At 47.4% G+C, this 14,588-nt stretch overlaps 1 protein-coding gene across 1 annotated transcript in view; it reads left to right on the top strand.

Moving 5' to 3' along the window:
* PRKCH (protein kinase C eta) overlaps positions 1 to 9,277 on the top strand; it is a 219,793-nt gene extending 210,516 nt beyond the window's left edge. The window contains exons 13-14 of the mRNA XM_068544432.1: positions 6,402 to 6,545; positions 7,974 to 9,277. Coding sequence (XP_068400533.1) covers positions 6,402 to 6,545; positions 7,974 to 8,120 — 291 coding nt within the window. The 3' untranslated portion in view covers positions 8,121 to 9,277. The remainder of the gene's footprint in view (positions 1 to 6,401; positions 6,546 to 7,973) is intronic.
* The last annotated feature ends 5,311 nt before the right edge of the window (positions 9,278 to 14,588 follow it).

The raw sequence follows: 14,588 nt of genomic DNA, 5'->3' as shown, positions 1-14,588 counted from the left end.
TAGGTCCATCCATGTTGCTGCAAATGGCATTATTTTGTTCTTTTTTTATGGCTGAGTAATATTCCGTCTTCTTTATCCATTCCTCTGTCAATGGATATTTAGGTTGCTTCCATGAGCTGGCTATTGTGAACAGTGCTGCAATGAACATTAGGGTGCATGTATCTTCTCAAATTATGGTTTTCTCATGGTATATGCCCAGTAGTGGAATTGGGTCATATGGTAGCTCTAGATTTAGTTTTTTAAGGAACCTCCGTACTGTTCTCCATAGTGGCTGTATCAATTTACATTCCCACCAACAGTGTATGAGGGTTCCCTTTTCTCCACACCCTCTCCAGCATTTATTGTTTGTAGATTTTTGGACCATGGCCATTCTGACTGGTGTGAGGTGATACCTCATTGTAGTTTTGATTTCCATCTCTCTAATAATTAGCAGTGTTGAGCATCTTTTCATGTGCCTCTTGGCTATTTTTATGTTTTCTTTGGAGCAGTGTGGCTGGCACAGGTGGTTCTCAGCTCTATGCCCACCACCGCAGCTGGCAGGAAGGGGTATGAGAGGAGAAGGTTGCTGACGAGTCTTCATAACGAGGTCAGACTCTACCTGTGATAGTGGCAAAACACGAAGACACAGGAGGCTGCAACATACACAAGCATGCATGTTATCCACCCCAGGGGGGCCTTCATGTCCGTGAACCATACTCTGTTCTGTGTCCTGTGTTCTTTCTCTGCACTCCCTCCTCAGGACTCTCTGTAGAGTCATCAAATTCCTTCTTCCTAACTAGGAACATCTCCCTGGAATACTGATGGGGATGTCCTACGGCATGCTTGCCAGCACTAACCGCTAACTCTCTGCCCTTTGGTCCGAAGTTGAATGAAAGGAAAAGGTCCTTTTGTTTGCCCAACAGCCAAATCCATCTGTTAAGTAGAAAGTACGGTGTTCTCTCTCTCCTGGAAGAAAATCCCATTAGATTAATTGCCCTACTTGTATAACTAGTCCTCTTCCTATGAAATCAGATTTTGAAAGAAACTATACTTTTAGTCATTGCCTACATTTGAATGAGTTTCAGAGTACATTTGGACCCTGTTATCTCTAGACACATTGTTAACACGGGGTGAGTTTGAACTCTATCCTCTGGAACATCTGAAAACTCAAAACCAAAGCCGCCTCAGGTGTAGCAGAGCCCACAAGACATGACAAGTGCTATAGCAGACCTCAGAATTACAGGAAAGTGTTCCACTGCACCCTTCACCCTGCATTCAGCACTTCCCTTCTGTTGTTAAAGCAGATACAACTGCACGTTAAAACCTGAGTATCATCTGTATTCTTATTTTCGATTGTCTTTAGAAATCTTTGCTGTCAGAAAAATTGTTTTTCCTGAGACCATCACTACCACCCCCCTGTTGGAGTCTGGGACTGTGAAGGCAGAAACAGACCTTGTTCCCTTTTCCTGGCTGCAAAGTATAAGAGAGAGAGACAGAGCCAGATAAGCCTCGGGGCCAAGGCTCACCTCAGATGTTCATCTCTCAGAGGCTTTTCAGTCCATGCCCCTGTCTTTAGGTAGGACGGGATGGCCCTCCAAGTGGTTTAACAAGATGCTTGCTGAAACTCACTAGCATTGGTTGAAGGCTTGCTCTTGTGCCAGGTATTTTACACTGATTATCTCATTTACGCATCATAATATTAGGATATACAGAAAAATCTCCATTTTATAGTTGAGGAATCTGAGGTCCAGGGAAGTTAATACATTTGTCCAAAGTCACACAGCTCATCAATGGGAGAACTGGTATCCAAACACAGCAGTGAAGCTGCAGAGCCTAACCAGTTCCCCTCTGGGCCCTCCGTATCAGAGGAGCTCTTATATCCTTTATAATCCGTCCCTGGCTGGCAGGAGGCTTTGCAGGACATTCCTGTACAGACCTGGCCTACATTGCTTATGTTTCTTCAGGAAGGTGCCTGGCTGACTGCTTTCCCCTGTGGTCATGCCTTCTCTGCAGCCTTGAAGGAACTGTTCTTTCTCATTCTCTGGGCAGGTGTGCTTCTGATTCCTTCAGGATCCTCTAGAGAAATTCCACTTTCACGAGGGCCACAGGAGGAAGGGGAATGTGAAACAAGTCCACACATTCTTGCCCCTGCTCTCCAGTTAGCTGGAGACTTATATTCGGGGTGGAATCAGATTTTCCACCCTGGCCTCCTCCCTCTTTGCGGCTTATAACATGCTTTCGTTGGCCCTAGCAACCATTCTGCTTCCTTTAGTAAGTGTGTCCAGAATCTTCCATGGAGTCACTTTATTTTCCTCTTTGGCCGACTTCCCCATTGGGACCACAGTCGGGGAGAAGGTCAGTTGAGGCGAGGCAAGTTTTCAGTATGACCTTAGACACAGGTGAGTGATGGCTCTAAACGCCATGGTTGTTAACTTGTTTGGCATTTGGGTCCCAGTAGGGGCATAAGCAAACGGAGGAAGTGTTCTGCAACGGGATCGTGCCGTCACCATCACAGCAGCAGGAACACGGTGTTTAAGGCGAGTCCTGGGCCTGGCCTAGGGCAGTGAACCCCTCCTGTCCTCAACCCCATACCCCTCCACTGACACGTCCTGTGAAAGATTCCAGGCCTGGGACTGATGTTCAGTGTTCCCTGAACTTCCCACCTCTGCATCTTTGGAGGGGGGAGGGGTTAGTCATAGAGGAGCTATAACCCTCCCCGCCCAGCCTTCCACGCCCTCAGCACCACCGATCACCCCTCCTCCTGCCCGGAATGGTCGCTCTGCTGGTTTCTGTTCCATGGTCTTCATCCTGCTCTGGCTTTCTCATGAGCTCCCGCTGCCACCCCGGCCTTCTTTCCACCCTATGCCAGGGCCCAGAGCCAGCACAGGCATGCGGGCAGCCAGCCAGGTATGAGGCCGAGGGGAGTGGTGGGACCAGGGGATCACATGCCCCAGCTAATGAGGCAGCCACTGCTCAACTCCAGGTCATTTTCACCAAGAAGAAGTGCAGGTCCAATGTTCCCGAATAGTCCATCTTCCAAGAGAATTTGGAAAGCTTGACTTTCATGAGTGTGATGTGACATTTGCTACCTTTTAAATGTTTGACAAGTAGTTAAAATTATTTTAAAAACACTCTATGTGGGCCAAATAAAATGTCTGTGGCCTGGAGCTGCTCTCAGTTCTATTCTCTCTCCCTCCACCTCTGCCTTCCCCGCACCCCAGCCTGCCCTCCCAGCATCAGCTCTCTCTCACCAAACGGTGATGGCCCTGGGTGTCAGACCTCTCACCCTGGCCTGCACCCCAGGCTTCCAGGGCTAGTCAGCTCCTGGTGGATGTTTGCACATCTCAGATGCAAAGCTGAGCTCACCAACCTCCCAGATCTGTAAGACCTTGAGAAATGGTAGATGTTTTTGTTTTCATCCCTTTGACAAAAGTTACTACCGCTACTACTACTATACTTCTATTGACACTAATACTCCCAACGATAATCAGTTTCTGTTATCCTTTTCCGTCCCTCAACAGCTGGAGAGGACCCTGGGACCTGGCTGTCCTCCTGCCCCTTTCCCCCAGCTCCAGGCAGAGTGGAATGTGCTCATTTTTCTTCCACAAGCCCTCCAGGACCTGCTCCCCTCTTTTCCTTTCCACTAACTAGAAAATCTAGCTTCCAGACTTGTCGTGTCTTCTCGGCTGTCGTCTCAGCCTCCTAACTAGTCAGCCCCCTACCCACGAATCTCTTACCCCTCCGTTAGGGATTTATCCATCCCATCGTGGCTAGAGTCATCCCTGAATCACAGGGCAGCTCTCGTCATTCACCTCTTCGTACGCTTTTGTCGGGTCCTCCTGGCTGCCCCACGGTTCCTCGGCCGTCCTTTCACGCCAGCCCTACCACCCTACAGGCTCCCTCACCAACGTGGCCGGTGCTTGCCTACAGCCGTGCCAGCTGCGTTCTCGGGCGTGACTGCCCTCTTCCTTCCTGGCTCTGTTAATTCTATGTATATGCCTCATGTCATCAACTGTCACCTCTTCTGGGAGGCCATCGCCTGCCCTCTCACCACCAGCCCCCAATGCGATTTTCCCAGTCTCTCTCCGAAGCTCCCGCTGCACTTGGCTGTGTCTCTCTTCCTTTCGTCCAGCTGTGTTAAAGTGTGCTTGCCTCTGCCCCTTCTCTTGATCAGCTCCTTCATGGGGGGAGACACTGTCCTTGTCATCCGTGTACCCACCCCCTATGAGGCCTAGTGCACTGCCTTGCATAGACACCTGCAAACCCTTGTAAATTGAACTTTTCTTTTTTTTATGTGGAGAATGAATATCTTGAGCCCTTTAGATACAGCCAAAGTTAAAACAAAACTGCGTGGTTATTCGAAAGGATTTATCAGAATTCTAAGCATAAGCTAGTGAAAGGGTTATTCTGCCCGACTCCATTCCCAGGGATGAAGTTTACAGAGGAGAGCAGCCACGATTTGGTCTCCTGTTCCTTGGGCAGTGCTTTTCCACAGTGCCCCTTGGAAGGTTGGCTTCCGTGCCGGGGCAGGGAAAAACGGGCAAAGTTGTTCAGACACCAGGGCTTCTGCCACCCTGGCATCAAGAGCCCCACACTGTTCCTCTTGCCCAGAAGAACAAGTTGTACTCACACATTCACAAGGTGTCCTCTGCTCGCACCGTTGGCAGGCCTGGGAGTTTCCCACAAGCCATCTGGGTCTGTTCTGCTGTCCTTGTAGCTTGAGTTTTTTGCAGCATTGTTTGTTTTTTGTTAATTAGCTCTTAGAATAGACACGGCTATTCCATCAGGGATCGTATCCCATTGACTTTCCTAATGAGAGAATCTACTCATTTCTTTTGTGTATTTATTTTCCCCTGCCTTTCTGAGTTGCACAGACTTATCTGGGGAGAGCCCACGCAGCATGAGCTCCTAGCTCTTTCAGAACGGAGTTGTTTTTGAGATATATTTCCTAAGTAAGTCAACGCTGATCACCGTGCGTGCCCAGAGTGCTAACTGCCGTGGAGCTCTGAAAGCTGCTTTTACTTTCGAGTTCCACGTCCAAATTCAGCACCACCAGGCCTTTCATCCCTTGTCTCTAGGAAAGAGGAGAAACCATTAAACCCCATCCGTGTCTTCCATTTTTACTAGCTCCCCTTGGAAGCTTTTTTAGCGTTTTATGAGGTCTGTCCTGTCAGATTGGCTTAGGGACTCTGGCAGCCTCCTCCCTCCACCTGATCGTGTTCACCTGAAGCAACCCAGGAGTTTTTGCAGCTTTGGACACCTGACATGGCAGGGCTGGTCACCTCCCAACCCTACCCTTTCTTGTGTGCACCTTCAAGATTTTTTCAAAAATACTGTGTAAATTCCACTCCAAAGCCATTTCTATGAACACACCATTACTTTTGTCTTGTGTTCATAAATCAGACTTGGAAAGATAACTTGATTTAAGTTTGTAAAAAGTTTTTATCCAAGGCAATTTTCTTTTGATAATGGGAAATTAGCTTATGTGTCTTTAAAATTGAAAATGACATTCTGGCCATGAAAAGTGAATTATCCTATACTAGTCTTTGGTCAGGATACGATCAGAATGCCTTTGTTGACCACTCTGTGAAAGGAGGGTGAGCCCAAAACATCTTGATAGGAGCTCAGCCGCGAGGAAGTTGCCCAATTGATATAAATACAGAGGATTTATATACACACATTCCTTGAATGTATGGCAGTGCTTTTAAATTTTGGACTATGTGGCAAGAGTCTCAGTCATGAAACATTTCAAAATGGAGGGGCAGGAGAGACGGGAGCATCTCAAAGAAAAAAACTTTTCACTCAAAACTATGATATCTTTGTTGCATAATAAAAGCGGCCAACTTTGTTTTCCCTGGAGCCCGAACACAGAACTTTAAGTTTTTCACCCTTGCGGCTTCTTCACACAGCTCTTCAGAAAAATGACTCTCATTCTTCTCTCTGTGGTCCTGTCAGAGAGTGGGAATCCTGGCCGGCTGGTTGGGTCTCTCAGAAGAATGGCACAGCTGTTCTGAAAAGTAGCCCCATTCATAAGATGCCGGCTGTCCACAACTGCAGTGCTGGAGAAAAGCACGCTATTTTATAAAGCGTTTCTTTTCTTTAAAGAGGAAAAAAAATATACATGGTATTTACAGGAAAGAAAACCGGGCCCCTCGGTTTTATTTTAGTTGCCACGTCTGAAATGGAAGTGGGGAAGGCCATAAATACACATGAGCAATTTGCGCCTCGTGTGTGAAGGAAAATTGCACCTTTACAGGATGATTCATGGGGGCTGTGCCGCCTGTGATGGGAAAATCCAGCTGGTTAAGCAAGATCAGCCAGAAAGCCTCACATCGGCTCTTCTGCCAGAGCGAATGCCTACCGTCTTGTGACATACTTATTGTCTAGGATTGAATGATTGACTCTCTTTCTCCCCCTCTCAGTTCATGACCAAGAACCCCACTATGCGCTTGGGCAGCCCGAGTCAGGGTGGCGAGCATGCCATCTTGAGACATCCTTTCTTTAAGGAAATCGACTGGACCCAGCTGAACCATCGCCAAGTAGAACCACCTTTCAGACCCAGAATTGTAAGTGTCCAAGACCACCTTAGTAGACCTTCTTCTTTCCTAAAATGTCTCAGTGTTTCACTGAGCAGCCAGATGGTCCACTGGGGAATGATCAGACTGGAAGTTCAGCCTGATGCTTTGCCAGGCACTTCACCCAGGAGGCGGCTGGGCTCCTTGCCCCCGAGGCAACGTCTCTCTGTGTGCCAGGGTTACTTCTCAAAAAGTTTTTACCTCTTGCTTGCCCTGGCCCCATCCTCTCTTAATTTAAAATTTCCTGGGGTCTAAGAGGCCTTGAAACTTTCCAGGTTTCCCCAAAAGTGTTTGGTTGAGAAATTCATTGTTCCTAGCTGATTTCCTTACGCTCCTTAGTCAGGGTGCCTTTCCCAAGCCCCCAAGAAGGTAGAGAGGCCATGAAATGCTCCTCAAAGCCCTAAGCCTGGCTCCCTGGCTTGGAGAGCTCAGGTCTGTAACAGCTACTGCAGCACAGGGTTCAGGGCAGAACAGGCCGAGTCCTCTTTGACTAGGAAATACTGGGAGCACCTCACTAGGAAGTGAGGCAGCTGAGTGGGGTGGCATTCCTGAGGGTGGTCCAGCTCTCGGTCTGAGAGCTAAGCTCTTTCTCATGGGTGGGTCAAGAGAACCACAATGGGAAGGCAGAGAAGCTGGGCTGGCAGTACATCAAGAGTTAGGGGGACGAGGGGTGCTCAAAGGCAGAGAGAAAAATATCATTGACTCAAGGAAGAGAAGTAGGAGGCCTCACAATGGTAAAATTGATCTCTCCAGCATTAGTTTATAAAGATGGAAAATACACATTTCCAAGCGTCATTAGCTTAATCTGTAACAGCCTGCTAGGTTGAGACACAGAGACAAAGCCACTTCCTTTAATGGACATCCCCCTGCCAGCCCCTCTGGGAGGAGGGAAACCTTTGCCAGCAGGGCAGAATGAATCTGACTGTTGAGTAAAGTGAGAGGAATTTGTTCCCTAAACTCAGCATTTCCAAGAAGTCTTTCAAGAAAATCTCTTCAAGCATATAGATCTTTGTAAAACAGGAGGTGGGGCAAGCGTGAATTTGCTCAACCTCTGTTGGTTTATGTGCCTGTCCATTAGGCCTGCTGAGAAGTGGTACCTCAGTGAAATGGGGAGGGTGAACCAGCTGGCTGGGTCAGGTGAACAAATTAATTTTTTAGTTTCCCAACCTAAGGCTGGCCTGCTCAGCAAGATTTTTGTGGGGTTAGTGAATTGGTGGTTACCACATGCCCTAGTAATACACAATGCAGTAGAATTAGTGTAAAGCACTGTTTAACCAATTGTCATAACTGTGAATAACACTACCGAGAGAGTTGCAGGGCAGTCCTCCGAACTCATTGAAATGGGCTAAAAGTCCCACGGAAGATGACTAAACCTCAAGTGCATAGAATCTGAAATTTTCCCTGTTTCCTTTTTGACAGAAATCCCGAGAAGACGTCAGTAATTTTGACCCCGACTTCATAAAGGAAGAACCAGTTTTAACTCCAATTGATGAGGGACATCTTCCTATGATTAACCAGGATGAGTTTAGAAACTTTTCCTTTGTCTCTCCAGAATTGCATCCATAGCCTTATGGGGAATGGGAGAGATGGTATGAGAATCAAAAGGGGATAGAGATTTTCCAGGAATTTCCTTTGTGGGGAACGCCTCAGCATCAGCCTTAGAACAAGAACCTTACCTTCAGGGAAGTGGAGAACTCTGTGAAGGACGGAACGTCAGGAGATCAACAACAGTATTTCAAGTCCTGAGGGAGCCACGGTCCTGGAAACAGTTGATACTGAAACGAGATTTCATGAAGAAATACACTGCTCAGCCTCTGAGTTTCCATAGCTACTTGGGGTTTGGGATATTAACAGGAGCCAAAAGGAGAAAAGGTGTGAAGAGTAAATCGGATCCTAGAACTTCTGAGCCAATCAGGCGTTTTACTTCAAGGGGCAAACCTAGACTTTGTATGGAGTGCCGGGCTCTTCTGTAAGCCATTGAGCCCTGAATACTGGCCGACTTCTGCTAGAAGTCTGTAAATGCTAATGAAGAACTTGAAGAGAAGGAAAGGGATGGCTTCCAAATAGAACGATTTACTCTGAACAAAAAAGTGTGTCCATAAAGCTCATAACTTAAAGCCCCATCCTGACAACAGATGGGCACCAAGGCAACTGCTACAGCTTATTCTTTTATCCTTACTTTCATTTAATAGATATTTATTGAGTGCCCAGTGAGACGGGGCCACAATACCCAGCAGTGTAAACAACAGATTTGCTTTCACCAAGCTTTCATCCTTAAGTTACGTGAATGGTGTTTGTTTGTTTGCATTCTGTGAAAGGCCTCTCCACGTTGCCTACGTCATACTTTGCACATAACTTTTTTCACAGAAGGCAGCTCGATCCCCAACAGCAACTATCCGCATAATCGGCAGGTTAATCAGCAGGTGAGCTCAGGTGCTCGCTGACTTGTGGAATCTCGTCGTGGGGGCAATGTGCCAATATTGCTCTGGACTCATCACTGAAGAATCGCACTCTGCTCGCATCCATGACCAGACTTACGGCTTATACCTTAGCGATTTATTTAAATTATATTTTAAGAGACAAAGATGTTTGGTATGCATTTTAATAATTAGAAATGGCTCTTGTAAGCAGGACATGTATCAAAGAAGGACCTTATAATATGTACCCATATATGCAGTTGGAGAATTTTATCTGGCTGAAATAAATGCATTTTTGTAACAAAAGGGATTTTTCTTGTCTAGAAGGATTTGTCCCATTCCCCACTAGGAGAGGAGATATGTAATTAAAATAAGCTTTGAGCAGAATGGATAGAACTCTTGACTCAAAAACAACTTCCTGAGAGCAAAGGTTGACATCACATTGTGTATGTCACTTAAATGAATGTGGCCTGTCTCTTCCTAACCACAACTTTCATTCTGAGTCAGGGTAATGACTGCTAAGTATTGCTGCCACAGAGTAACCCTCAAACTCCTAGTAGCTAGACATAGTAATTGCTTATTTCTCATCCAGTGAGAGCAAGTTCAACGGCCCTCTTCCAACTCATAACTATGCCATCTGATAATGCAGCTTCCAAGATTGCCATAGCAAGGGAAGGGAGAGATGGAGGTGGTGCTTACTATTTAACTACGTCTCCTAGGAGGGACACGCATCACCTCTGCTCACACCAGATTGGCCAGAACATGGCCTCCCTCTAACTACAAACAGGACTGGGAATTACAGAGCAGCCAAGGGGTATCTGGGCAGAAGTGACCGTCTCTGTTGGGGATTCTTTTTTGCATCCCAACGTGGAAAATGACTTTCGAATGAAGAGAGTAGCTAGGAGCCGCCCTCTATGTTTAGCTCTTAGCAGTGCATAGATACTCTCACCCATGCAATTTTACTAGATCTTCCCAATATCCCTGTGAGGCAAGCAGCTCATTCTACCACTATTTCCGGTGTGAATACCATGGTACATTTTACACACGAGAACAAGAGAGGCTCTGAGAAGCTGAGTTAGTTGATTACCCAAAGGTTTCAGACTTGGTAAAGAGTGGATCCGGTCTAGAGTCTAAATCTTTGATGTTCTGATCCAACAGACTTCTGGAAAGGGAGGCTCATTCTGACTTGAGGACTTTTTTTGGCCTTTGTAGCGACTTTGCAGCTCTGAAGAGCAGTGGGGCTGATTAGCTACTGGATATGGTTTTACTCCACAGTGTAAAGAATCACAAAGAATAAAGCAGGCCTCCTGTGTTCATTTACAAAATCCATTATCACAGGCCTGCAGAGGACCCAAATATCTTCTAGACTCAGCAGCTTCCCTCGTCACAATCTATTCTCAAGCCTGCTACCTGGGTCCCCCAGTTCAGGTTCAGTCCATTCTTCTAAGATCATTCCAGACCTATCAGACAGATTATCCAACAGCCAAAGGCTGCAATGATGGGATTTCCAGCACTTCATCCCCATCGCTCTTTTATATGTGAGGAGAGAGAGGAGGTACGTGATATTGACCTAAAACTCAGACTCCGACTCCAGGGTTAGAGCTCTGTTTCACATCTTTCATCGGTTCTCCTAAACCTCACATCCCTTCTGAGAAGCACAAGGCCACAGGCCCACACTTCCTGAGGCGGGCTGGCCACAAGCCATTTACTTGATCAGCAGGTGCCGAGTCTGCTGGGGCTGCCCGGTTCCCTGAGCTCAGCAGGTACCATGGAGGTCAAGACGAGGTCACACTGACACTTCCCTCCCTCAAGACAATCTCGCCTCTTGGAACAGGAATCTTGAGAAATCCTCAGGCCTTATCACCCTACTCCCTCATCCCGACACCCATTTGTCCCTACTCTCCCAAACTATTCCACACCAATCTAAGTTAGACATGCAACCTTGAGTATTTGAAAGGAGAGTAAACTGTAAAGCATTTGCTCTGACATGTTGATTATCCTTTGACTGCAGAAGGGGTTTTCACTTACTAATGGCTAACATTTATTGCACATTTACTATGTATGAAGCCCTGATGCAAACACTTTCAATGTATTTACTCATTCAATGCCCCAAGGGGTGGGTACTCTCATCTTCATTGTACAACTGGGGAAACTGAGGTATTAAGAGAGATTAAGTAACTTGTTTAAAGTCACACAAGTGAAGCAGTAGGGTCAGGATTGGGAGGAGGCAGTTTAACTCCTGAGTCCCTAGTTTTAGCCCAATTTGTTGAAATTCCTCTATTAAGGCCAATTTTATTTTTCCCACTTTTGTAAGGTATTGAGAACAATAAAAAGGGTGTAAACCAGATTTAGCAGAAAGCACTAGATAAACTGCCAGCTGGGCAGGATGGTATTACTCAGCCTGTCTGCAGAACCATTTACCAGCAGTGAAACTGTGTGATTTGCATGTCAAGGGCCTGGAGCTGCTCACCGCCCCCCTTAAAGGAACTGGGGCAGGCCAGAATGATGCAATCAGGACTTGGACCGCCCCGAGGAAGAGGAAACAGGCTGGTAGTCTGGGTCATAAACCCAGACTGGATGCTGTAAACCCTGCCTGAACCCCTGGGGTAACCTCTGAGCCTTGGGGGTGAGGGTGCAGGGTGAGGGGTTCCGTTCCCTTCCTCTCCTCTCCTGGAGGAGCTTCTTTGTGTTTTGGTAACCCACCCTGGTGATCCACCCTGCTGGTAGTATGGCATCATCAGGAAAGAGGCATATAGCCCAAGTCCTACCTGGGCAGCTACATGTTTCCAGCTACAGAGCTGGTGTAACTTGGTAGTAAAGAAAAGAGCAAAATAAAAACGCCCCATTTATCATTTGTTGACCTTAATTAGGTTCACATTGCCATAAAAATATTCCAGCCACAGATCTGGCCTTGACCATACCACAGGCCAACGTCATAAAGCTTTAGGTCCTCTTTATTCCCAGATTTGGTCATCCTGATTGCTTAATCTGGCTGTGTTGACTTAAAATGACTAGGCAGCCCACTGTGATTGCCCCTGGCTCAGTGTCCTACAACTTCTCATTTTATGTCATCTGAGGATAAGACTCAGATACAGCCGGAGACATTTGCAGTGGATATGAGCCCTGTGGTCATATGTTGCTCTGAACTGAGGTGTGGGTTGGACAGAACGGGTCCAAGTGCAGCTATAAATGAGGCTTTGTCGTCTCCCTTCCTTCCTGTGTTGAATTAGAACCAAAGCTGAATGCCACCGTCGGCTTCTTTCTGTCCCAGCCGCCCCCCCCCCCATCACCTCCACTCCCTTGTCAGTGCTTTCTCTCCTCCCCGCCCCCTCCACGCTCTTTATTCCCTGGTGTAATAAGTCAGTTCTGTACTCTCTCCCTTCCTCTCTCATTTGATTTTTACAGCCCAACCGGTCGTACAGCCAGTTTTCCAACCACCAAGATGACATAAAATCCTGATTTGCCTACGTTATAGGCTCTTTTAGAGCCCAGAAATGGCAGCCGTCCTTCCCTTGTGTTTCTGCATCTCCAGCCTCGCCCCCACCGCACCCCACCCCCCGTGTCAGCTACTGCCCTGGCATAGACAGCCTCTGAGCGCAGCCCTGCCTGTGTCGCCCATGGCTCTCGGAGGTGAGCCGTCACAGGAGTGAGCTGGGCAGAGCGCAGGTCTGTGTGCTAACTCTACCTCTTAACATGTGTGCTTGGAGAAAGGGGGTCATTTCCCCAGCCTCCCATTTTCTGGCCCACACGCCGCACTCTGGCCTGCTCGGTCCAATCCGCAACTCAGTTCAGAAGAACCTGTGACCACAGGGCTCATCTGTGAAGTGGGAGTGAGAATGACACCTGCCTGGCCCATCCTATTACTGCAGGGCTTAGCTGTGATACTCCACGTGAAGCCCATACTACAGGGTGGGACACAGAAAATGCTCAGTCAGTAATAACAATTATTACTGTGAGCTATGCCAGAGGACCAAGGGAAGGTTGCATGTGACGCCCCCCCAGAAAATGGGCAGAGTGGGACCCCCATGTTCTCCATCCTGCCCATCTCACCCATGGGGATGCCTGCCAGCTCCAAGTTGGAGGGGTTTGTACTTTGCTAACTCGTTGGCTGCTGAGATTTCTCAGGAGACTCTTTTAAAAACTTCTCCTAGGATGTCTTGAGTCCATGCTGCCCTGAGTGACATGCAGAGTCAGCATTAAGCTTGAAACTGTGCTGCTCACCCTAAAAAAAGAGACTAAGAGGTACCCATGGTTTTCCCCTAAAATGGCTCTTCTCTCAAGCCTTTCAGGAATTCTTTCGTTCTGCTGGATTTAATCATAAGGTACATTTAACTGACTTCTGACCAAATAACACAGGAACCACACCTCAACACCAATACCTGCCGGATACCCTCTGGACCCTCAGCATGCCTGTGGACCAGTTCCGAAAAGAGAACACGTGTGCTCAAGATGTCCACTGCGTCCTAGCATGCCTAAGGGTTTGAAGCCCATCGTAGCATACAGGGGCCTGTTCTTCCTGGATTAAGATACCTATGAAGGTTTCTGGTAAAACCAGAGACCTCGTGGTCCTATGTATTCTCACTAGAACCTGGGCCATAGCACCCCTGTCCTCATGTAACACTCAAAGACCACCCAGAGCTGCCTTTCTCATGCCAACAAGGCAGTTCTTACCTCACAGAGGTTTCATTCTTCTCAGGGCTCGGACCACAGCTGGGAGAATTTGGGCTAGACAAAGTGAAGATTGTGCAGGCACTGAGTACAGCCCAACATTCAAGTGGTTGTAAAGGTTGAAAGAGGAATCTTCTTTGGAAACATTTCAAATTAGAAACCAGGGCTAGTCTAGTAGTCATTTGATCTGACAGTGTGAGAAACTACCAGGATGATCTCTGAAGTGCTTCCAGCCTTGTGCTCTCAGGACTAGAGATGAACAGAGGGATATGGTCCATCAGCCTCCACCAGTAGACATCAGCTCCATACTACTCTCACCACACACAAAACCTCCATCACTCAGACTTCCTCCCCGTCCATCTCTGTGCAAACTTCACACCCTGGCACACCCACACACCCTCTCTGCTAGCTCTCTCCATCCGAATCCCCCTGAGGCTCACACAGATCGCTTGTGCCCAAAATCACATATCCATATGTCATATGTGGTTGCCCTTCATATTTCTCATGCTTGTCCATACATGGAAAGGAAAAAGGCTTTCTAAAATTATGATCAGCCCAAGATCACAAGAAGGATAAGCCCCCTTCTAGCAACTGATAATCAAGCACTTAAGAATGAAAGAGAGGGGCTTCCCTGGTGGTGCAGTGGTTGAGAGTCTGCCTGCCAATGCAGGGGACGCGGGTTCGAGCCCTGGTCTGGGAAGATCCCATATGCCGCGCAGCAACTGGTCCCGTGAGCCACAACTACTGAGCCTGCGCGTCTGGAGCCTGTGCTCCGCAACAAGAGAGGCCACGATAGTGAGAGGCCCGCGCACCACGATGAAGAGTGGCCCCCGCTTGCCGTAACTAGAGAAAGCCCTTGCACAGAAACGAAGACCCAACACAGCTAATAAATAAATAAATAAATAAATAAATAATAAAAATAAAAGAATTCCTTTATAAAAAAAAAGAA

This window comes from Eschrichtius robustus, chromosome 1 (assembly GCF_028021215.1).
Source record: "Eschrichtius robustus isolate mEscRob2 chromosome 1, mEscRob2.pri, whole genome shotgun sequence".
NCBI lineage: Eukaryota > Metazoa > Chordata > Mammalia > Artiodactyla > Eschrichtiidae > Eschrichtius > Eschrichtius robustus.
Note: the sequence above shows the minus strand (reverse complement) of the source record. Positions and strands in the feature narration are given on the sequence as shown.